The sequence below is a fragment of the Pezoporus flaviventris genome, unplaced genomic scaffold (genome assembly GCF_033815535.1).
Source record: "Pezoporus flaviventris isolate CSIRO_AGI_PZ_B2104156 unplaced genomic scaffold, CSIRO_AGI_Pfla_v1 ptg000007l, whole genome shotgun sequence".
Lineage (NCBI taxonomy): Eukaryota > Metazoa > Chordata > Aves > Psittaciformes > Psittacidae > Pezoporus > Pezoporus flaviventris.
In genome coordinates this window covers 33,033,171-33,056,348 of record NW_026892555.1, presented here as the reverse complement: position 1 = coordinate 33,056,348, position 23,178 = coordinate 33,033,171, and the positions used below count along the sequence as shown (strand labels likewise).

The following is a 23,178-nucleotide window of genomic DNA, read 5'->3' as shown; positions in this document are numbered from 1 at the left end:
AAATGTCAGAATGACAAATTCTATGTGATTGATGAGAAATGCCTACGAAGCCTCCTCGCTCACTGCCAGACTCTGATGCTGTGCCACGCACATAGATTGCAGAACCAGCAAGTCTATGACTTCTAGGACAGTCTAGACAATGCAGCTAAAGCAAGGCAGACAGAAAGAGAGAAGAATCTCTTTCCTACAAACTTTGAATTTTAATTTCTCCTGTTGTAAATAGGTCCTTGACTGACTAATCTTACCCCCAGCAAATATAATTTGATTTTATTGTAGCCATATATGTAAACATAATATGAGAAAATCGTGGCATTAACATTATTAACTACTAACAAAATTATATTCCTCAAGTAAAAGCTGGAACATAACTTAATTTAATCTAATACATTCCATGCACACAGACACACACAGACACACATATATACACTCACACCAAAATAACATTAATTTAAACATCATGTTTCTGAAATCCACTAATCTGAGGTCAGCATATATAAGATTGAAAACTGCACTGAACAGGATTTCTCTGTCATCCTATCATATTTGTCTATTGCCATAGGACAATACTAAGCACAAATACTTCAGAGAAATCTGAAATCAGGAGGAACTTATATTTCAGCATCCCATGTAAAACGACAAACTAAATCCATGAGTTTGATGTGTCTGTAGGAGCAGTACCATCAGCAGCTATAGCTAACTAAATACCACAGTGCTTTAAGGGCCAACTTTAAACTGCCAGCTTAAAATTTCTATCCATAAAGTTGACAAGACACACACGTGATCCCCACAGATCTCTACAGACCCTTAAACCTGTAACCCTGCTGTGAGTGCACACGAGATGGCATTTACTCTCTCCCTTAACTGTGTGCTTTGTGTCTTTACAGCTCCCAAGAATCACCAAGGATGTCAAATGGAAAAGGGTGAGCTGGTGACTAAAATCCTTGTCAAAATACTGCATTAAGGAAACATACTTCCATTAAGCATGGGTAGGGAAGCATCACTACTGGCTTAGTGATTCCTCCATACAGACAATGTCCTTTCTGCTAGAAAGCTCCAATTTATCTGTCAGTCAACATCATGGGGAAGAAGCAAAGAGCTGAAGGTGGTCTGTGTCACTGGTGTTGCTACTGGATGTACTGATGCACTGGTGTTGTTACTGGATTGGACCTATCACATAAATCTGCTTGGTAATTTTGAGACAAAATATACAAAAGCATGTCTCTAAGGGAGTTGCTGAAATACATGAGATGATTGCTCCATACTGTCTTTAAGACACACATTCAAGCAGCTGCAGCTGAATATGAAGAACCCGATCTGTAACGTTTTAATTTTGCTCCTAATTATTCATATTCTTTCTCTCCTTAGAAGTGTTCATAGAAAATTGTGGGTTCCTGTATGCATCAGGTCTGAAAGACTACGTTAGACTGGAAAACTGAAAAATTATATTAATTTCTACGTTTACTCAAATGGCACCAGGACAGGGGGTGTAAGAAAACTGGTATGGCATGTAAGTCTTGGCACCTGAGTGAGTATCCCAGCTTTTGAGGCAGCAACAGAAACACATCCTACTAATTAGAAGTGATTGTTTCAAGAAAAACAGTATGTACATAAGAACAGTGTTTCAGGTAGTTCACTTAATATTGCATGGATATACACTGTACTCAAGCTTTGTTATAAAAGTGAAATTCAAAAAACAGTTTAGGTATGTGCATGTATAAGTAAAGCAGCGTGTGTATGTGTGGGTGTGTAAATACTATATACCCAGATGCAAACCCTCAATGTATTGAGTAAACTTCAGCTCTATACCTTAGTACTCAATTCTGAGTCTGGTTACCTTCCGGATCACTAAGTCTTTCTAAATTAGAACAAGCAATTTCTCTTTGTTTTACCTAATATTTGAAAATGCCAAAAAAGTCCCACGGGTCACTGAAAATTATCCCTTCATTCCTGCCGCCTGTTTCAAGTCAGTCAAAACATTCCAGACTTCAAAAGCGGGCTTTGCCTGCTTAGACCATTTTGGTGTCCTTCTATGGTTGGCCTATGAGGGATTGGTTATTTGGATAAATTAGTTTGTGGAGCCTGCTGGCCTTCTAGAAGACCTCAGTGTCTGACTGCAAATTAGTTCTACCGAACATGTAGAAATCCCTGGGCAGACAAGAAGAAATAAATGGTGATAAAATCTAATACTACAATGTTTGTAATGCAATTTTATTCTGCTCTGTAGCTTGTAAGCAAAGCTAATGTTGAATTAAAAATTTTAAAATATAAAAATGGCAATGAAAGCACAAAATCAGATCAGTATCCGAGTCACAGCAGAGAAGGCTGGATGCCAACTTTAAAGTCAAGCTTCCAGCAGGAATCTTTTACAAGAACAAACAAAAAACCTCCTGGTTTTCCACAAAATCAAGTAGGCATTTACATTACAGATGCACCCCCTATTAAGCCAGGAAGTCACACAGTAGAATTCTGCTGGAGCTTGTGCTGTGAATAAACTGCTATGCAGTCTTTTAGTGCATAGTTGTACAACTGCCTAAGGAGAGTTTATCCTCAAGGAAGAAAAGTCAGGGAGCCAAAACTAACAAACATGGCTCCTCGAGAGGAACAATGGTCCAGAAAACCTAGAAAAAAGAAAATAAACTTCACTGGCAGTTTGCTTTTTACTGTTAAGGGCTAAGCTACAACTTCATCAGGACTTTCAACATGAGACTTCATGCAGAACTATATATAGAGGCTGGAAAGAGTCAGACGGACTGTGTATTTTTTATACACCCAATTTTACAAGGTGATCTAAAAATGTCTCACACCCTAACAAAGACAAAGATTCACCTCAAAGAGGATTTGTAGCTATAAGGTTATTGGTGGTATCTGTTGGACCCCAACAAAATCCCTGCAAGGTCTCTGCCCTAATCCTAAAGCCAGGACCATAAGGCCAGTGCAGATGGGTGTGTGCGGAAAATGCACTGAGAGTTATGCTGGCGGTAGGATTAGTTGTTAGAATCACTGGCAGATAATTATAAACACTCATTAAAAATTAGAGCTATGATGCCTAAAGGCTCTGGTTCTGCAAAGATTGATGTGCCCAACACTATATGCTGTGGATAGATATACTTCTGTCAGTGCTGCAAGCATCACTGCCTACAGCACTGCAGTTTCTGCCACCCATTAGGAAAAGCACATTATAAGTATCAAGAGTTCCTCCGTAGTATTATTGCAAGCCCAGCTGAATGAATAGCTTGTAGTGAATAACAAACTGTCCACAAACAGCTTACAATTTTCCAGAATATTTTCACTAAAATATCTTTAAAGAAAAAAATCTAGTAATAGTTACTGATTAAGCAGTTATAGACTGCCTATCAACAGCTCATTTCAATGTGAGGATCTTAAATATATCAGCTAGTTCTGCCTCTTCACTCTTATTGACACCAAGTGTTGTAAGAAGGTTTTGTGGCTTATGTTTCCAATATCCTACCAATTGCAGATAGAGAGGGGAAGGGGAGTGGGAAGGGTGCAACAATTCCATTTTACAGGCTGAGTTACAGATTGCAATTGCATGGTGCTTGTTGGTTATTGCCTTGCAGAGCTTTCTAAAAAGGAAGCACATTATACATTTCTTTAGAATAGCAAGGGGACACAGGAGGGAGTACACTGCTGTGCCAGCCTTTGAGAGAAACTGAGGTAGCACCAATATAGGTGATTTTCACAGGTTGCTATGAGTTTTCACCAGAGGTAAAACGCTTGCTTTTTCACCCATTTTCCTCATAGACTTGGTCCCCTGATGTGACAAACACATAATGTGACAGCATGACAAACATGCCATTGATGTCACTGTTCAAAGCAGGAAGTCGTGTCCGGCTGTCACTGGCCATGCCCACGGGCATAGCCATGATGGCCTCTAAAACGGCTCCTGGGCTGGAGAGCCACACCACTGAACCCCAGCTCGCCTCGAAACAGAATGGACTTTCTACCCTTTCTGGTAGTGAAGATAACCTTGAAAATGTGAAAAGAGTGTAACCTGATGCCTCAGTTAAGACTGCAAGGAGCTCGAAACAAAGAGGGAGAGATGTGAACTGCCCCAGCCATCTCTGTCTGGGCCCCATGGACTCAGCATTTCTGTGGTCGTGGAGTCTGGCGTTTTTCCAAGATTCCACAGAATCTCGGATGTTTGCTGCAAAATTCATTATTTTGCTGCAGCCAGGTGCTGGATGTTTTCTGGTTTGGTTCCTCCCCCTCTCCTCCCCACCTCCCCCCTGCTTTTCTTGCTGAAACCAGCTACTCGCTCTGCATCTTCCCGTTAGATATGAGGTGACTTTTCAGTGCAAGCCCTGCTCTCCAATACATGGCATGGGGTAAGCAGGAGAGCTGTGACCCACGGGCAGCTGGGAGGAGCAATAAGTTGGAAGTATGCAGCCAGGCTGCCCAGAGAGGCAACCGAAGGCTGAGGTTTGGGGACTGCAGGGGGAATCGGAGAAGATTAACTGCTGGAGCAGACTAGGAGCACATCCTTTCTTGGCTCATTGGGTACACACTGTTTGGATCTAATTTGACTGCTGAGGGCCTCAAAGTCTTTGCTCTGTTTTTCCAGATGGGCAAAGTCCATCATCAGAAATACTCGGTGCTGAAAAATACTTCTTGGTGTACAATTTTGCAATGAGAATTTTCAACTAGAAGCCTGGTCAGGGTAGAAATGAAACATATTTTATGCTATATAATAACCCAACATTGCTACCAAAACAGAGACTAATGGAGGAGGAATACTCTCCAAAATATTCCCAGAGGGTAATTGCTTAAAACATCCTAGTATTTATTTATGAAAAATTCCTTGTGCTGAATCTTGCAAATAAATCAAAATCCATACATTTTTTAAAAAATCAATAGGCAAATCAAACTAAATAAAATACCTGCTTACCTCTAAAATGTCCTTTTGGAGGTTTGTAAAAATTTGTCATCAGGGTACCCCTAACCCAGACATACTATGTACATCAAGCATATCACACCAGAATATTCTGATTATCAATGTTTGTCATGTTTGTAGATGAAGAAACCTTCTAGAGGGTTTCTAGGGCAATGCAGTCATGACAATGCCAAGTTTGGGGCTGGCAGAGATTAAGCCTACCACAAACATAAACCACAATAATTTCACCAAGTTCTTAAAACCAATTTCATATAAGATGTAGTGCTACCCATTCTCAGTTTCCTTATAATCAGAATTTCTGTAACATCCAAACTGACATTTTCACCTCAAAGATATTTTTTAAAAGATGTGGGTTTTTTTCTTTTCAGGTATGTGTGACAGGTGGGACTCATTGCAAATGAGTGAAGAAGGCAGAGAAGTCTCCTCAGGATGATGAAGAAAAGAGTTCACAAACTCAGAAATCAGAGCATGAGCTATGCAACCCTATGCATAGCATTTCAAAGTGAAATCATGCTGGCTATGTATCAGACATGCAGATTTCAGCAGCAAGCCAAATAATACTATTTCATGGGTTTTTTGCTCCGAAGTCAATCAAATGAAGACGTACCTCCACAGAAAGGTCAGTGAGGTGAACAGCACGGCATTTTGATAGTCTTTTAGAAGGGACAGCCCAGACACTGAGACAGTCCAGTTGTAGGAATTTATAACTTCTTTGTTATCACTGAGATCTCTGCTTCACTGACAAATTGGGTTGAAATTAACAACCAATTTATTAATAAAGAAATACAAGTTCAAAATAACCCACCACTTGTTTTAGTTTGACAAAACACAAATGGACCATCTTTAATAGGTGCACATATTATTAGAAAACAAGCTTGAAAGCCTTTTTTTTTGGACTTCGAAAGAAAGCAAGTTAGCATCAGTGACTTTTTCAGGCAGGATAATACACTGATATCCTCTGTCTAGCCAGCCTCAGATTTGTGTTATGCTTCTTTTCTCAGTAAAGCAAGGTGAGGGCAGATGCAGTGTTCAAGTTTGCAAGCAGTTTACAAGTCAGTTCATAAAGAATGTGAACCAAACACGTGACAGCACCATTTGGACCATTTCTCCAGGTGATGAAAGTGTTGCTTGGATGCTAAAATCCCCTCTTAGCTGTATGAATGTAACGGAGTGCAGACGTTTACCTGCTGGGCTTATTATGGTATCCTTTGTATGTGTTAACTCTGATGGGCTGTCAGTGCACAATAAATCCATACTAGACACTAACAGGCATTCCCATGTGAAACATCATCCTCCTTCTCAACAGAGAAGTCTTGGCCAAAGACCGTGGCAATGTACATACTCATCGACTCTCTTATAGTGTTATCTGATAAACTTTTTTTTTATTTCCCTTTCTCCTTCTCCTGGTACTTGCTCTGTTGTCCATCTAGCTCTGTTTTCCTAAAACATTATACACCTTCAACTCTCAGCTGCTGAATAAAGGTCCTCCCTTACCCACATGTACTTGAAACTGCTTCCACAGCATAGTTTGCATTGGCCATTTCCAAAATAAAAGTACCTTGTAGCTGGCACTTAGAGAAAAGTTTTTCTCTTGTCCTAACCTCCAGGTTTTAGGAGTTGCTAAATCCCAAACAGCTTTTGGGTTTTGTGTTGTAATTGCAGAGTGCTAATCTCTCTCTCACCCTCTCTTTCTTTCTTTCTTGTATGCACACAGGGAGCAGACTAAATAAAAACAGTGTTCATGCCATCTTCTTTATTTTCACTGAGATTATTTTGCCTTCTGACTACTGCTTTTACGAAATCCCCGTGTTGGTCAATTCACTATTGCAAACACAGCAACTGGTCCAGTTATGAATGATGCCTAATTGCAGGATTTGATTCACAAGTTTAATAGCCCAATTTTAAACCTATCTGATGACACAGCAATCAAAAGAGTCATACCCCACAGTAGTACTTCTGCCCTGTGTCATATACCTTTCGGCTGTTCAGTCCTTGCCTGAGTTACAGAAGCCTGAGTGCTTGTCAATGCAGCAGTTACTGATTTAAATTTTTACAATCCTGATAGCATCCATGACTACCACCCACTTGGGTAACGTGAAGGGAAATTCTGAGCAGATGAAGTGTTTTACAGGCTCTCTGGACTAAGTGGTGAAAAGAAGGAATGGAGTGAATAACCCCAACAGGAGTGCTGGTGGTGCCAAACCATGAACAAATATTTCCCTTAATACTCCCGTTATGTTAAATGACAGTTACATTTGTCATTACATACAGCTCCAGCATACAATTACCAGACCCAAACCCACTGCAGCACATGAAGCCCAGGCTATGCCGAGTGTACAGAGAGGCAGTATGGCAGTGGAAGCCACAGAAAATCCCAACAGCTTTGTGGAAAGGCGTTTCATGCATAGAGGAAAGCCTGATCCTGAATAGAAGAAGGACTGAGCTTGGGTGGTGCTGAAAGCTCTGGGACTGCATCTGCAAACAGGACCATCCCTGTTTAGCACCAGTCAGTAACCATGGCCACCCCTTTCTCTAGGAGTGAATTGGTCCTTTCCACAAATTGCTGTAGCAGCAATGGATAAATACCCAAATGTACACATAGAGACAGACTGTGGAACAAATGAACATTGGAAAATAATCAAAGCCATATTGCTTCACACAGTTAAAAAAGACACTGGACCAAAAGTGTAAGAAAAACATGCAACACAACAGGCTTATTATTAGGTGGGTTGGTTCTTTCTACTCTGTTGCTATGTGAAAAACTAACACAAGCACTGGGGAAACTGGATATACAAGGGGAAGACTGAAATGATGCAGAATACTGTCAGATGTAGAGAATAAACAAGAAAGAAAATGCAGGAAATAAATCTAATCGAATTTACTGAATAGTAGTTTTTGGAGTTATTTTATAACTGGTAAAAAAAAAGGCAATTTCATTGTGCACTGTTTCTGCTAAAACAATCCAGAATAAAAACATACATGTAGCATTTTGATTTTCACCAAGTGCCAAAAATGATATCACAAACAAAACTAAAAAATCCATAGCACACACACTAATCATTTGACCAAACATGAAGTATTATTTTAAAATATTATTAACCACGTGTGATAGTTTTCAAAATTTCTTCTATTTTGACTTTATAAACAAGCATTTACAAGAAACAACAATGCTGGAAACATATCTTTTTTTAAGAAACACAAATTTTGCCACCGTTCATGAGACTTTGCAGCTGGGAGTTGTACCCCCTTCTCCTAGAAGCAATATTTGCATATATTCATACAGGCAAAGAGAAATAACTTCAAATAATGAGACAAAAACTTTCTAACAGATCAAAATGTTAACAGTACAAATGCAGCAAGCCAAATGAATCTTGGAGAAAGCAACACCCAGCTTTTCGTAACATGAATTGATGAAGACAAGTATTTTTAAATCTATACATATTTTCTGCAGCTTTAGTACCTCCACCTCTCAATGAATTTCATCATTCACTGCTTCAAATCACTAAAAGCACATGTAGTTTTCTAAGATTTTCCAGCTGCTTGGTCTCAACAAAAATCATTACCACTTAAAAACCATGACTTTTTTCCTCAGGACTGACAAGTTGTTTACTTACAGACTTCTGATTTATTCCCTGGGGGTCTTCCATTGAAGATTTCTTCTTCCAAATTATATATGGGGTACTAGTTACAGGGAGGTTCAGACAGTCCTAGCACACACACACCTGTGGAAAAGACAGTACCACATCACCGTATTAATTTGTTGGCATGAAATGAAGAGCTGATCTTTACATCTGTGATTTTCCATTAACTAACAAGTATACACAAGTCGGGAGCAGTTATCTTCACTGAATTGAATCAATCTTGAAAATAAATATATAGTTGAGCTGTTTATTGCAAATCCACACAAGCCAAAAGCAGGCAGCGAGATCCTTGTGCTTGCTGTCAGCAGACGAATAAAAGGCAGCCAGAAACTCTTCTACCGCTGCTTTCTGTGCCAACAACACATCTTTAATTTTTTTTTTCTTTTTTCTTTCTTTTTTTTTTCCCCTTTTTTTTTTTGGGGGGGTGGGGGGAAGTTCAGCCTCTCCCTGATATCTATCAACATCAATTGTACTTTAATGCTAAGAGGAAATAACAACAAAGAAATTTGATTGTAGATTGAGCCAGGATAAAAAAGAAAATCCACAAAGTTTTCAAACCGTTGCCCTCAAGCTAAAGATATTTTTATATTAAATCTCTTCAAGTTTACATTAGGTCACAGTCCTAGTTCCTATAAATTATAAATATGGGATGCTTTGTGCTCTCTCACCTTCCAAAATGGTGTTCTTTGATGTTAAAAATAACAGTGAAGTGCCGAGATGAATTAACAAAGGTTTACCCCCCCCCAAACAGACATCAGTTCAAAATATGGTTTCCTTACATAGCCAACTTTCTTTAGAATAAAAGGTTGTGATGGTCTTAAAGTTCAGAATTAAACATTCAAATAAGTCAAACAAGCCCAACTGAAATTCTCATTAGAAAACCTGTTAGGCTGCTAAAGAATACTAAAAATGTAAACCTGATTTTAGGGGGGAGTGTGTGTATATATACGCACATCCCCCTTAAAAATGTGAATAGCATTTTGCTTATCTATGACAAGCGGAGATCTAATGGCCTGAAGATAATTTGTTCTAAAACCACTGTGTATATGAAGCACGTATATTTTAGGATCGGGATCCTGAAATCTTATTCTGTATCTTTCTACCTGAATGGGATTCGTGCAAGAAATAAAAAAATTAAAATCCCTTCAAGCCCTGTTGCTCTGTGCACAACAAATCCATACTGGACACTACTCATTGTACACATCAGCTACTTCTATAAAATCTAAACATTAAGAAAGTGTTAACAGGTCCACTCCACACCCTGAGTAAGATGCTAATATGAACCATGCTTCTGTAATGCATCCACTCCCTTCTTTCTGGTTTACAATTGAGAGATCAAATCCAGTCCCACTCCTGCTGAGAACAATGGCCAATCTGAACTGTTTCTATGAAATCTCTGGGTTTGGTGCTCATATTTGTGCTTACACCAGATTATATATTTGAAAATTATTTAAGGCTTTAAAAAGTGATAATTAAAGTTAGGGAGGGGAAGGACAAGAATTTCTCCTAACACTGAAAGAAAAATAATAATAGCAAAAAGCAGAAGAAAATAGTTCTCTAACAATGCCCCACTCCTAAGCAATGACTGACATCTGTTTCAAAAACTCTTTTATTGCAAAATTCAATAAATGGAAAAACCGCACAAGCTGAAAGTCTGCCACTTCAGCGAGGGAATAAAATGGAGCCTTTTCTAATGGAAAAATATTCAAAAGTCAATTGATGTAATGCTGGTATGTGGATGACCTGACAGCTTTTCAGATCAGCAGTGCTCTTGTTACTAATGGAAAGAAAACTTTACCAAGACTGGTAATTGTCTACATTTAAAAAGCATTTTCTACTAAAGCCCATAAGGAAAAAGCATATATGTTTTAGTGTATAACATAGTTCAACCGTAATTAGGCATCCTAGCTTGCAAAAGCTGCTGTAGCGAACATTTTCTCTCTCTGGGAGAGATTCCTATAACACACCAGCGTCAAAAGAGCCCTCTATTGCATATTGTGCTCTGACATAATCCACCCTCCAAGTCACTGCAAAAAAAATTTAAGAAGGGGCCCTATATATACCCACACACTCTGTTAGGGGCAGAGACTTTTCTTCAGCAGACACCAGAGATGTCGGGCAGCAGAATCAAGTTAGCAGTAACATGAGGGCTTAGATGCTAATACAGAACAGCTGATTTACAATGTAGTTAAGTAATTTTAATTTTGAAAAATTCAACTTTTAAACAAGAGCAACTTAGTTATCCTTATTATAATTGTCATCTTAGGTTATTTTTAACTTTTAGTAAAGCTTTACAAAAACTAATTGAATTCCCTTGAGTTGTTAATATATCAAAAATTACATCTACATTACGTAGAGTATCTATTACAGAGGACTTGTTATATGCAAAATATGCCATTGAATATGAGGGAAAAAACTTCAAATGATTGAAAAAGACAAGATCTAAATTGAGGGGAAGTCATGAAAGTACATATCTCCTTTTATTTTCCTCTACTTCTATGGAAGTCATTTGCTTGGTTAAATATTATTATTATTAAATACACTATGGTAGCACTTAGAGTCCCACCAGCTAAAGAAGTGCTGCTGGGTCAGGCATGATAACCTGCAGTCCCTTTTCTAAACAGCTATTACCATTTTAAAAAGAATTAAAATAATAGCAATAATAATAATAATAATAAAAGAACAAAACACAAAGACCAAAGAAGTCCAGAAAGTGGTTTACAGGGGATTTTATTCCCTTCTCTCTGAAACGTCATCCAACACCGTACAATTTTCCTTGCACACATGGATCTGAACATGAGCCTTTGGAGCCAGGTGCAGGGCAGTTGCCAGCCACTCCCTGGCCGGTCTGTGGAGGTGGCTAGGACTTCAGTAAGCTCCTTTTCTGTAAGGGCTGTCCCCATCTGAGTGCTCACCTCAAAACCTGACAAAAGTGAGTGTCTGACTACATGGGAAGTGGATGTTAAATGCATTCAGAGGCACTGTGAAATAATCTCTCAGGGCTGGGAGGCAACAGCGGACGGTGGTCTCTTTCATAGACAGTACTGACCAAGGGTGACCAAGTAACCGGCCATAGCTGGCTCCCTCCACCTACAACCTATGTTTAAGGACAAGGAACCAGATTTCTTTCACTTGCCAAGCTGTTCTCCATAAAAACTTTGCATTTCTCATGCAAGCTCTACTCTACCACTAACACCCACATCTTTGAGCCAACCCAGGGCTGCTGCAGCACACAGTTGCAGTGAGCCCCTGCAAAAGCTCACCGTGATCAGAAACAGCAGGAACACAACAATATCTTCCACTACTTTACACTTTCCATCACCAAGAAGAAAGGATTAGACATTTTTCCTGTTCCTGTGCCACCAGCAAAAATGTTTCTGTCTTAGAACCTCACGGTAGATGATGCCATTGCAAAATCTCCAAGACAAGGGATACGGCTTTGCTCTTATTTTCTTTTTCTTTCTTTTTAAAAAAAAAAAAAAGTTTGTCAGACTGACCACACTTTCTCAGGAACTGACAGGATTTTCTAATAACACCTGGACAAAACTGTATCTCCCCAAACCATGCACATTCATTAGAAGAAAAAAAATAACATAAAATCCACACGTGCTTTATCATTTGGTGGAGAAAGAAAGAAAGAGACCCTCTGTGAAAGGGTCTCTTTTTACCATATAGATGATAGCATGCGGTATTTTACAGTTAAAATTAGGGAACTCAATGGTTTTGGTTTCAGGTGCTATATTTGGGAAGTTTCCTTTGTAGCACTTGCTAAAAGCTCCCTACATTTGCTCCATTCCCAGGTAGGTCTCTTGTTCCCCCACCCCCGCTCCTTTTTAAGGCGTTAAATTTGGCAGATAACCTGGTAGCATTTAGAAAACAATTATTTCCAAATGCTAGGAAAGAAACTTGCCAAGTGTAACAGCTAAAAACCAAAATGGGGAAAGTAAGGAAAAAAAAAAAAAGAAAGAAAAAAAGAGAAAGGAAATAAAACGGAAGAGGGTTGTGGGCTTTTTTTTTTTTTTTTAAATTAAATTTAGAAGGGACTTTTCAGCAGCTTTATAAGCAATTAACTCCAGCTCTGTGACTGAAGACCACCTCTGATTCAGCCTGGAATGCCTGCAAATTCTGTACAACATCCTGACTTACAGCAAGCCTCAGGGACTCCAGAAAACAGCTAGGTGCCCAGATGTGCAGGACCTAACATGCACATCTGCTGGAAGATGTCCCACACCAATTGCAGTGCTGACACTGACCTAAACACAGACTCTGTGCCAGCCCCAGACCTTGCTGTGCGTACACAGCCTTCAGGTAATGCACTCTGCACAACTGGCCAACACTTCTGCATCACCATAAACATCCATATCCACCTCAACAGACCATTTTTTTTCCAATAGGACTGAGCAGAAATGCATGGAGTCTCAGAACTGGTGGCTGGAGTAAACATGAGGGAGAGAGGGCTGAAAAACTTTAAGTTTATTGGTTTATTGGTAAGCTTTCCTTTATATAAATATAGGACAAGGACTCCAGTGTCTTCAACAGACATATGTAAAACCCATGGCACCTACACTCACCAAAGTCAGCAACAAAGTAATCTCATTATTTTGAAGTCAGTAATACAAACTAAATATCTAGATTTTTTTGCTATGTGATCACTTTTAACTTTAAAATAAAGATTACAAAAAAAAAAAGTCAATTTAAACCTAAACTGTTTCCTTAATGTTTTTAATTTCACTGAAAACTAGTATTTCTGGTAAAGAAACATGAGGTGCTTCTACTTACCCAGAGATCTCACTAGGTGCTGGACAAGATCAACAATGGAGACTCAAGAGCACAAGGAAGAAGAAAGAAGGATGGAAGGAAGCACTTTAAAAGCAAAGAGCGCAAGCAAATAATATTGGTGACAACCTGGGAAACATATCTGTTCTACTTTTTGAATCCTGATTATATCTACAAAATTGCTGCAACACTGTAAGTGTAGGTATGTCTTGAAGAAATGACGTGACAATAGAGTTTGTGTTAGGTCTCCCATATACAATTAAATCTAACAAGAAAAAAAGGGGCTCTGAGAACATAAGGACCACAATAGTGATTCAGACCAACAAGCCTCCTGGTGCTGCCTCCAATGACAGCCATGACTGGACACAGAAGAGCAAGAACAGAGCAAGCATATGCCATTTCCCCAGTATCTTTCCAGTTTCCTGCTGTTTCAGTTCAGAGGATTTCCTCAGACTTATGGAGTCCATCTGGCTAGCAACCCTCAGTACAGCTCGCTCAAGTACTTGTCCATCCTCCTTATGAACCCACGCAAACTTCCGGGATTCCTAAGAATTCTGAACATCGATTTTGGGGGGCTTTACTGAGCACTTAACAAATTTTCTTGGAATTTTCTTTGATGCTGAGATTTCATTTCTGAACGGTGAGCATCATCTCAGTGCCCATCACTTCCCATGTACAGATACAACTATTTGGTTAAGGTTTAACAGTTTATATTTATCTCTGCAGAATTTCATTTGTCATTTTCTTGTCTAGTGACTTGTCTGGTAAGGTCCTTGTGCAGTTCTTCACGGTCTGCCCTCACTACTCTTCACCTCATTCTCCAAGTTGTTTATGAACAATTTGCTAATTTAAATTGCTAACCTGGAATATCTTCCATTCAAGTGGAAGCAACCTTGAAAAATGCTTGTGCCTGATTAGCACAATTATTCAGACTAAGCCACTTGAAGAAAGTGGAATGAGAATAACAGAAAATTCCAACCTGAAGAAATAGACAAAGGCAAAAAGTTGTTGCTATGTTTATCAGAGAGTGGGGGTCTGACAGCTGATAATCTCAGCAAGATCAGAAGAACTCTCTGATCCCCCAGTTTTGGAACTTGGTCAAACGCAAAGAGAGAAACCTCTCCTTAGGTGGAAAAAGAAACCTGACAATGTAATGATCAAAACTCCCAAAGCATCTGAGAAGGGCTAAGTTCTCATACTGGAGAACTGCAAAAACTAAGCTAATAATTTATCACTGTTTTTGCAAGTTCTAAAACTGAAATGTAACTGGTTCAGAAACAGTGTTGGTAAAGTCTTTGTGTTGCTTCCTTGACCTACCATGGTCACAAATGGTTTAAGATGTGAACAGGAATGAGGTCCTGGCGAGTATGTGCATCACGTATGAAATCTGCTGCCAGCAATGGGCAGATTGCCGAGCTCATCTCCCTTGCAAAGGCACCCAGTTGGATGCCTCTGTCAGGAAACTCCACGAAGGGCCAAAGTGGGAGACACACACGCATAGTGAGGCACTGGAACAAGTTGCTCAAAGACATGGTGAATGCTCCATCGCTGGCAGCTTTCAAGGACAGGTTGGACAGAGCCTTGGGTTACATGGTCTAGTGGGACGTGTCCCTGCCCATGGAAGGGGGCTGGAACTAGACGGTCTTTAGGTCCTTTCCAACCCTAACTATTCTATGGTTCTATATATAATTTTAGAGCAATAATGTTATTCTAAAAGCAAAGCTCTCCAAACATAGCAAAAGATCATATTTTTCATTAAATATTAAATACACATGGAAGTCAAACTGTAGAACAACGTTAAAATCATTAAAATTATACTGGCAACTTGCTTGCCAACATCTTTTTTTTTTTTTTTTTAATGACTTACAAAATTAGAATGAAGTTTAAACTATCCAGTGTGATCAACTTTATTTGTATCTAAAATAGGTTGAAACTGTTCAGCAAAGAAAGGACAGAAAATAAAGAATATTTTTAAGGTGAAAACATAAGGGAAACTTACGCTTTCAAAAATTAATAAAATGACCATTTACAGTGTGAATTCTTGTGCCTCAACCAAGGATTATACAGCTTTGCTCTTAGCATTCCATGGGATCTTTATTATTGAAAGTTATAAGAATCCCCAGTTTCCCTCGGTTATTTATGTAGCATGAATAACGAGAAGAAAACCAGAATGCAACAGCCATTTTTTTTAAATTTATTTAGCTTTTCATGCATCAGAGAGACCACAAAAGATGTGGGATCCACAAGTTAACGCTGTTAGAGTAAGTGTCATGGTTAATAAAGTATATGAACTGCATCAAAGAAAAATGTTGAGCTACAAAACATAGCATGCAACTGTATACTTACTTAGCTCAGGAAAGAAGTGTAAGATGCTTTACAAAAAGCTTACTTTCAACCCATGTGATTCCATACAACATTTATAATGAGTAATAATTATATATGTGCTCTAGGAAGCCTTTCTACACCTATTATAAATTTAGATTAAAGGTAAGGTATTACTTATTATTTTACATGAGCTTTTAAAGTAGTTTGTAAAATATATGCAGTCTATAAAAGTTTGTGGCCTAACAACAAACAACTGTACTGCTTCTGCACAATTCAGTGCAAACAAGCCAAAGTTTGTTAGGTAGAATTAATACAAGTCACATGTAAAGGTTTTAAAATTTACACAGAGCAATTATAAGTAATTTTCCTCTAGGTGAAACTATGTTTTATTTCAATCAGGGTTTTTTTGTAACTTTCATTAATTAAAAAATAGATATGTTTGAGTCTGAAATTATAATAACCTTCATTAATGCCTAGGCTTCCCGCAAGCTAGTAAAAGCATTCAAGTAAGAAGCTCTACCAGCAGCATTTTCAGCAGGGGAAGCCACAGTATCCCAGAGAGCAGAAAAATACACCCAAATAGGATGAGCTACAGAATGCATGGTTCCAAGTGAGTCATCCTTGCTATTGAAAGCTAACGCTCAGCTGGGAAACTCACAGGCCAAAGTCTTGGCATCTCTCGGTGCAGGGGAACCTGACCACTGTGTTTGGGTCAGCTGAGGTCCCACGCTTGATGAGAAACACCAAATTGCCTCTGGCCTCACCCTGCCCTTGGTGCTGTGGCAGTGTGCCTGCACTCGTGTGGCACACGGCCAGAGCTCTGGTGTGTCTGCGTGAGTGGTGCTTCCAGGATTCACAATGGATCAACCACCAGCTGAATATGTGTACACGTGACCTTCCTCACCTCCTCATCAACAAGGCTAAGGGTGCTGCTTGCTTATTTACCTACCATACAATGAAAACTTCCCCGTCTCTTAAGGTCAACCAAAATTTTCTTTGATGAGTCACAACATTCACATGGTATAAGGAGCATCTTATTTTCAATCCTTACAGCAGATCAAATGCCAGAACTCATATTTTCTATCTATAGATGCTTCTGTTCCTCATCATACGCAAAGGTACCTACTTGCATAGGTGTGAGAGTTTCACTAGTAGATGCAAGTAGTCTATTTTCTTCATTTGGACTCATCTATGAGAATCAGTTATCTCCCAAACTCTGTTAAAGTCCAAATGAAAGAGAATGAATGGTCCTAAGCCTGAGAAAAACAGAAGGCTGTATCACTGAACTGTCAAAGCTATCAATGGGAGGTCCAATGGGATATTTAAAGGCACCACATCAGGTTAAACATCTATAGCCATTTACACATATTTGTTTATTTGTTTTTTGTTTGTTTATACTGCAAGCACCCTTATGAATGACAGCAAGCACCCAGGTGCACCTTTAGTCACCTAAATACCTTTGGAAGCCTGACCCATGGTGACCAGAAATAACAATTCACTAATTGAAAGATAATTTTAAACCATGAGTGATACTAAATTTACTTAACAATGATGCCAGCTTTCCTTCATGTCCCTGTGCTACATCCTCACACTCTTGCCTCTCAGGGTATAATCCCCGGGACAGTGGTGCCTGGCTCCCTGTGACACTATCCATACTCTGTGATGGTCAAGGGAGGAGACACTGGCGAGGACCTCTTTTCTCTAGCCAGCAGTCACTTCTTATGAAACTAAAACCCACCAATAAATCTTTGCCAAATTTGGACAATTGATGTGAATATTATAGGGGAGGAGAGGGAAATGATTGTAAGAGCATTTGTAAGACTCTTGGTTCCTTGGAAAACAATGCTAAAAAACATTTTTAAATGCTGGTTTGTGAGATCTCTTGCTTGACAGATGACATTCTTTTCCTCTGATTTCTGCCAGACTCTGTTTTCATGAAAATGAATTCAGCAACTCAACATTTTTCACATATTAAAACCAGAAAACTTCAGGATTGGGAACCTTGATAAATAGGTTCTGCTTACACAATTACACGAAGATGCATTATGTGTTCTTTGTCAGCAAAAAATGCACCTAGTCAAACAGCAGTATTTAGTTTCAATTCTCCATGTCTCCAAACCATATCCACCAATGAGAATGACTCTTATATACATTTATGACACAAACAAAACCCACAAGAGCAAAACACAGTTGAAGTTACGAAATCAACCTGTCCTCTAGCAACAGCCATGTTTCTTATGAGTTTGCTTATCCTAATACTCTTGTAATATTTTTTCACCATCACAACTCAACATGAAACTGTAATTACATGAAACTGTAGGGGCTGTAGTGACAGGACAAGGGGTAATGGGTTGAAACTTAAACAGGGGAAGTTTAGATTGGATATAACGAGGAAGTTCTTTACTGTTAGGGTGATGAGGCACTGGTTGCCCAGGGAGGTTGTGAATGCTCCATACCTGGCGGTGTTCAAGGCCAGGTTGGACAGATCCTTGGGTGGCATGGTTTAGTGTGGGGTGTCCCTGCCCATGGCAGGGGGTTGGAACTAGATGATCTTAAGGTCCTTTCCAACCCTAACTATTCTATGATTCTATGATTATTGTTATATATTACTGGCTATAGTAAAATATTAAGTGTGAAAAATCTAACAGACAACAGATGTTATCCATATAACATTATTTTTTCATTTTTTACAAAAGATGAATTATTGCTTCATTTGTCAAAGTTATAACTAAGTTATAATGAATAATATTTCATAATAAAGAGTGAACTCCACTAATATTCTGAACATAATGTTTCACTTTCTTTTGAGAACAGTATAACCTAAACGCCAAAAAAAAAATTTTATTCACACAGAACTATAGGATCCCCTTCAATATTCAGATGATAAAGAGCTCAAGCTATTGAACTGAGAAATTAAAATTCAGAAAAGTCAGGAATTAGGCCAGTTGTAGTGGCGACTCGCTATGGAAACAGCACAGGAAAGACAGCTGTGGCCTCCTTGATTTTTAAGGACTTTACACGCAATTTCCATTCTTATAAATAAAAAGAGCTTTCTCCTAGCTCATTTCATTATAGGGAGAGGTGCAAAACTGCAGACCCACCTCACAGGGATGGGAGTTCAGGGCAGCCCATCACAGCAGGCTGCGGCAGGGAGCACTGGCTGCCTGTACTGCCTGCACGGCCCATGCACCCACCCAGGTCTTGCCTTGGGTATGGGCAGCAGCTGCACCCCTGGCTTCCCTAAGAATTGTTCCTGTGGGTGCCTCTCCCAGGAAGCCACTGTACATTGTCACACCATGAAATCTGGGCAAATCTTCCCTGGTCCAACCACTAAAGCCTTTTCATTGTAATGTGGCCTGGATCATAGAACTCAATAGTAAATTCCCATTTTACTTTCTATGGCCATGCAGTAGGATTAGCACTCCAAGACAGAGTGAGATAAGATGCTGTATCACAAAGAGGTTAAAAAAAGAGAGTGAAAGAGCATTAAAAGTGTCCAGACATTTCAGAAATCATTATCTTATCATGGTCAATGTATTAGATTAAATGATAAAAGGAGTAAAAATTAAAGGAAGGAAAAAATCCTCAAGCCTCTTAATTTAATTTAATCTCTCAATTGTGTATCGCTCTTCCTTTCTTTCTCTAAATCTAGAAGGAAAGGTTACTTTGAGCAATAGTATTTTTGGATTCTGTAATTAAGTAACTGAATTAAAGAAACAAAGAAAATAGCCTCAAATCTCTAAAATCACAGGATGTAAGAGGCTCCCAGTTTCCAACTGAGTTGGAGAAACTGTTCAAATGACCTTTGAAGATTTTCAAATTCTCCTGCCAGGGTCTATCCCTCACCTTGTCCACAACTACAGGGTTTGCAGCGCAAGCAGGACACAAACAGGGAAAACAGCAACTTGCTTCCTCCTTCTTCTTCCTACCCTTTTAATGACTAAATTCATGGGAAGATGTAGGTAAAGAAGAAAATCAGGAATGAAACATCAGGCCTGGGAGGAATAACAGCTGTGAGGAACCAGTGACTTAGAGTCTACTTAGATGGGTTGGAAGCATTTCTATTGATGCTATTACAAATTCTACCATTGTGAAGATTGCCAAGCCATTCAGAAAGACTAATCCATAAATTTTAAATGTTTGTTCAAGGATGCAGATACTTGCACTTTACCTTACACAGAAATCTATGCTAGAATATGATGCTTGCAAGCTAGGACAAAGCTCGGGGGGGGGGGCACACCGCATCCAGACCAGTCTAGAAGATATGCCAGCTACCTCCATGAGCTGCAGTCCTCAATTAGGGACATTTCCATACATATTGCTCTTCTGTCTCTTTATTTTCTGATGCAGCCAGGCTACCTGCTCCATGACTACTCTGTGATCCTACAACTACCCTCATTATGGTTCATGCTTACACAGCTCTTGGCAGAGAATGAACAGCTCTGATCTGGAATTGTTTCATAGGGACTTTCCACACACCACAGTCTCTTTTTTTAAGAACTTCTCACAGCACTGAATGACTGATTTATCTTCATATAACCATATTTTTATTTTAAAATACTATGGAAAGTGTGAGCCTTCAAATGTAGCAACTGCCTAGTGCTGTGGTTCATACTGCATTTTGCTAAAGCATATGTCACCATGAAAGTGCTCTGCTACTAAGACTCAGTGTGAACTCCTCTGCAATTTAAATGCAACGCTATGTTCCTTAGAGCCCAAAAGAAGAAAGAAAGGGGCGAAGGGAAGTCTAATATTATATTTTAAAAATTGAACAAAACTCTGGTATTTGACTTTGTGATAGAAAAACTGACTACTTAGTTACAGTTTTAAAGAACAGAGTATTTCCAGCAGAAAAGTTTTGCCTCCAAGACCAACACAGACAAAAATCATCTCACAATTAGCCATAAAAATAATCCTTGTGAAGGGCTTAGGTGGCAGCGGGCAAAGTGGAAACCCCAGAGCCGAGCTGAGGCACACACCTGTGCGTGTGCCCCTTACTTCCCTGCGGCCGATGCTCGGCGCCCTCCTTGTCCCGAGCAAGGTGCTGGAATGTGCGAAGAAGAGCGCATCCCTCCATCCCTCCCGCCTACCCTAGACACCCTGAAGGCAGCAGCCAGCGGGCTCCCTTCGGGGAGGCGGCTGCCCCAGGGGGTCGTGCCCGGCTCACCGGAGTGCTGTGCTGGCAGTGGGATTGGGATGGCTATCGGTGCCCCGGCATCGGCCGCCTGTCTCCATCAGAGGAAGAGCTGCCCGCTCCTCATCGGGGACCCTGGACACCTTCCCGAACACTTGCCGCACTCAGCGCTCGCACTTTCATACCCTCTGCCACAAAACACCCGACGCACCGAGGCCGCCGAGGACGAGCCGTAGCGCCCGGCGTTCCCCGGCCAGCACAGGGGAACCCCGCGGCACCCTGCGAGCCGAGCTCTGCTGCCCCTTCCCTTCCCTACCCCCGGCGCTCCCGCAGCCTCGCCCCTCCCTCCCTCTACCTCAAGCCCAGCGCCGTTGCGCAACGCCCGGGGCTGAACCGCGCGTCCCCGCCGCACCCACGTGTCCGGCACCGGCTCGGCACCGTGCGCACTTACTCCGCGGGGCCTCCGGCGCGGCGGCGCGGGCCCGGAGGTTCCCCAGGAGCGGCGCCCGGCGGTAAGTTGCGAGGAGCGCGGAGCCGCGCTGGGCGGGGAGGGGTTTCGGGGAGGCGGCGGCGAGGAAACTTCCCCGGAGCGGCTCGCCCGCTCGCCCGCCCTCCCGCCTGCTCCGCCTCGCCTCCTCCCGCCGCCGCCTCGCCCGGAGGCAACACCGCGCCTGCCCGGCCGCACCGCCCGCCGCCCGGCTCGCCGAGGCCCACTGAGAGCGCCGCCGACCTCTTCCGGCAGCTTCCCTCCGTCCTTTACTTAGATTATCTGTTTTTAAGAGGGACAGCACTGCTGGAGGGGGGATGGATGGTCCCTGAGGAATCCCGGCTTCCTGCAGTGCTGTGGGGATGCGTGGGGTGTCTGCGGGTTAAAGACGCGGGCTGGAGCGCCGCCGCTTCCTCGGCAGCGTGGGGCTGCAGGGCGGGCAGCCGGGGGATACCTGCAGCAGTCCCGGCCGCAGGGCGTTATCTGACACCGCTGCTCACCGCGGTGGGGAGTCATCCGGCGCTGCCCTTGATGGGGAGGGCAAAGAATGAGTCAAGACATCAAGGACAGCATGGGGATGCTGCTCTGGGAGACGCTGTGCTAGGCGAATGGCACCTGACCCCACGGAGCTCGGATCATCACTAAAATCAGAGCGTATGCACGTCATCCCCTCCTCATTACCTATGAAGAGAGAAAGCATGTGTATGATTCCGTGTGTGTTATGCTTCAGGTACAGAGCCAGTGCAAAACAGTGATAGAACATTCTTTTCTTGCCCACCCTGGAGGTCTGAACTTAGACCCTGCATGAAGTGTGAAGCATGGTTTCCTGAGTGTAACACAATGAGTGCCCTGCTCAATTTGTCAAGCTGCTCCAACACAGAAGCAGCACGATCACTGATTTTTTACCTGTATGGTAAAGATGAACATTGTAGTCCAGGCCTCCTCCTCCTTTTCTTCTTTCTTAAACCAGAAGTCAAAATAAGAAAGTTGCCATTGCCTCAAGCTCTTCCATTATTTTGGACACTTGTCTTCAGGACGTACTTTTCTGCTATTTTCCCTTTCCAGCTCTTCACAGTCTGCCTGTATGCTGGTTTCAGAAAGTAAAAAATATACCTACCTTTAGAGAAATGGCAGTTATGTTCCCACAAGCACTTAACAATCTTCCTTAACCATAGATACACCAGTGATGCCACAGACATCCTGTACTTCAGCCCACTTAAATCACTAGAATATCTAGATGTTTGTCCTGAAGGATCCCAGTCACTTGGAATCCATTCTTGCTTTTTCACAATTTTAAGGGCTTTCCCCACACACACACTTGTTTCTTCTCTGGTGTAACAGTCCTGTAAATTAGAGGGTGAGAGTTAATTAAACTGTCAAGCACAAGGCTACATACAAACTGGCAAGCTGAAATGGACTCCACATCCTTTTGAAGCTAAATTGATCCTTTAGGCTGTATTTTGATTTGTGGAATATTTATGTACGTGTCTATATATATTTCATTTTTATTAGACCATTTCTAGTTCAACACAATTTTAGGATATTAAGCAGAGCTTACTCTAATTCCCATTAAATTCAGTAGCCAAACTCACCTTGACCCATGACATTGGGAAATAACAGATTATACTACCACAGCTGAGCATTTTTATACTGCAAGGAAGCATATTAAATTGTCCTAACATACTTGAGGGGAGAATGGGATCCATGGGTTATAAAAATCGTAGTCCACAGATTATAAGAAAGACTCAAGAGAGGTCCACTTGCTCCCTTCTAGTGCAATATGAAAGGGAGAAGAGCACATGTGGATCCATAAAAATCTCTGGAAACAAACAGGAAAACAGGGTCTCTGCAACATACTTTCCCTTGAATTCATGGAATAGATATGTGCAGCCTAAATTCTACA

General features: G+C 40.9%; 1 protein-coding gene across 1 annotated transcript in view; it reads right to left on the bottom strand.

The window, feature by feature from the left end:
• Positions 1 to 21,364, bottom strand: part of EYA1 (EYA transcriptional coactivator and phosphatase 1) — a 163,608-nt gene extending 142,244 nt beyond the window's left edge. Inside the window, exons 1-2 of the mRNA XM_061448299.1 lie at positions 21,240 to 21,364; positions 8,527 to 8,634 (exon numbers count right to left, since the gene is read on the bottom strand). Coding sequence (XP_061304283.1) covers positions 8,527 to 8,559 — 33 coding nt within the window. The 5' untranslated portion in view covers positions 8,560 to 8,634; positions 21,240 to 21,364. The remainder of the gene's footprint in view (positions 1 to 8,526; positions 8,635 to 21,239) is intronic.
• Positions 21,365 to 23,178: the final 1,814 nt, after the last annotated feature.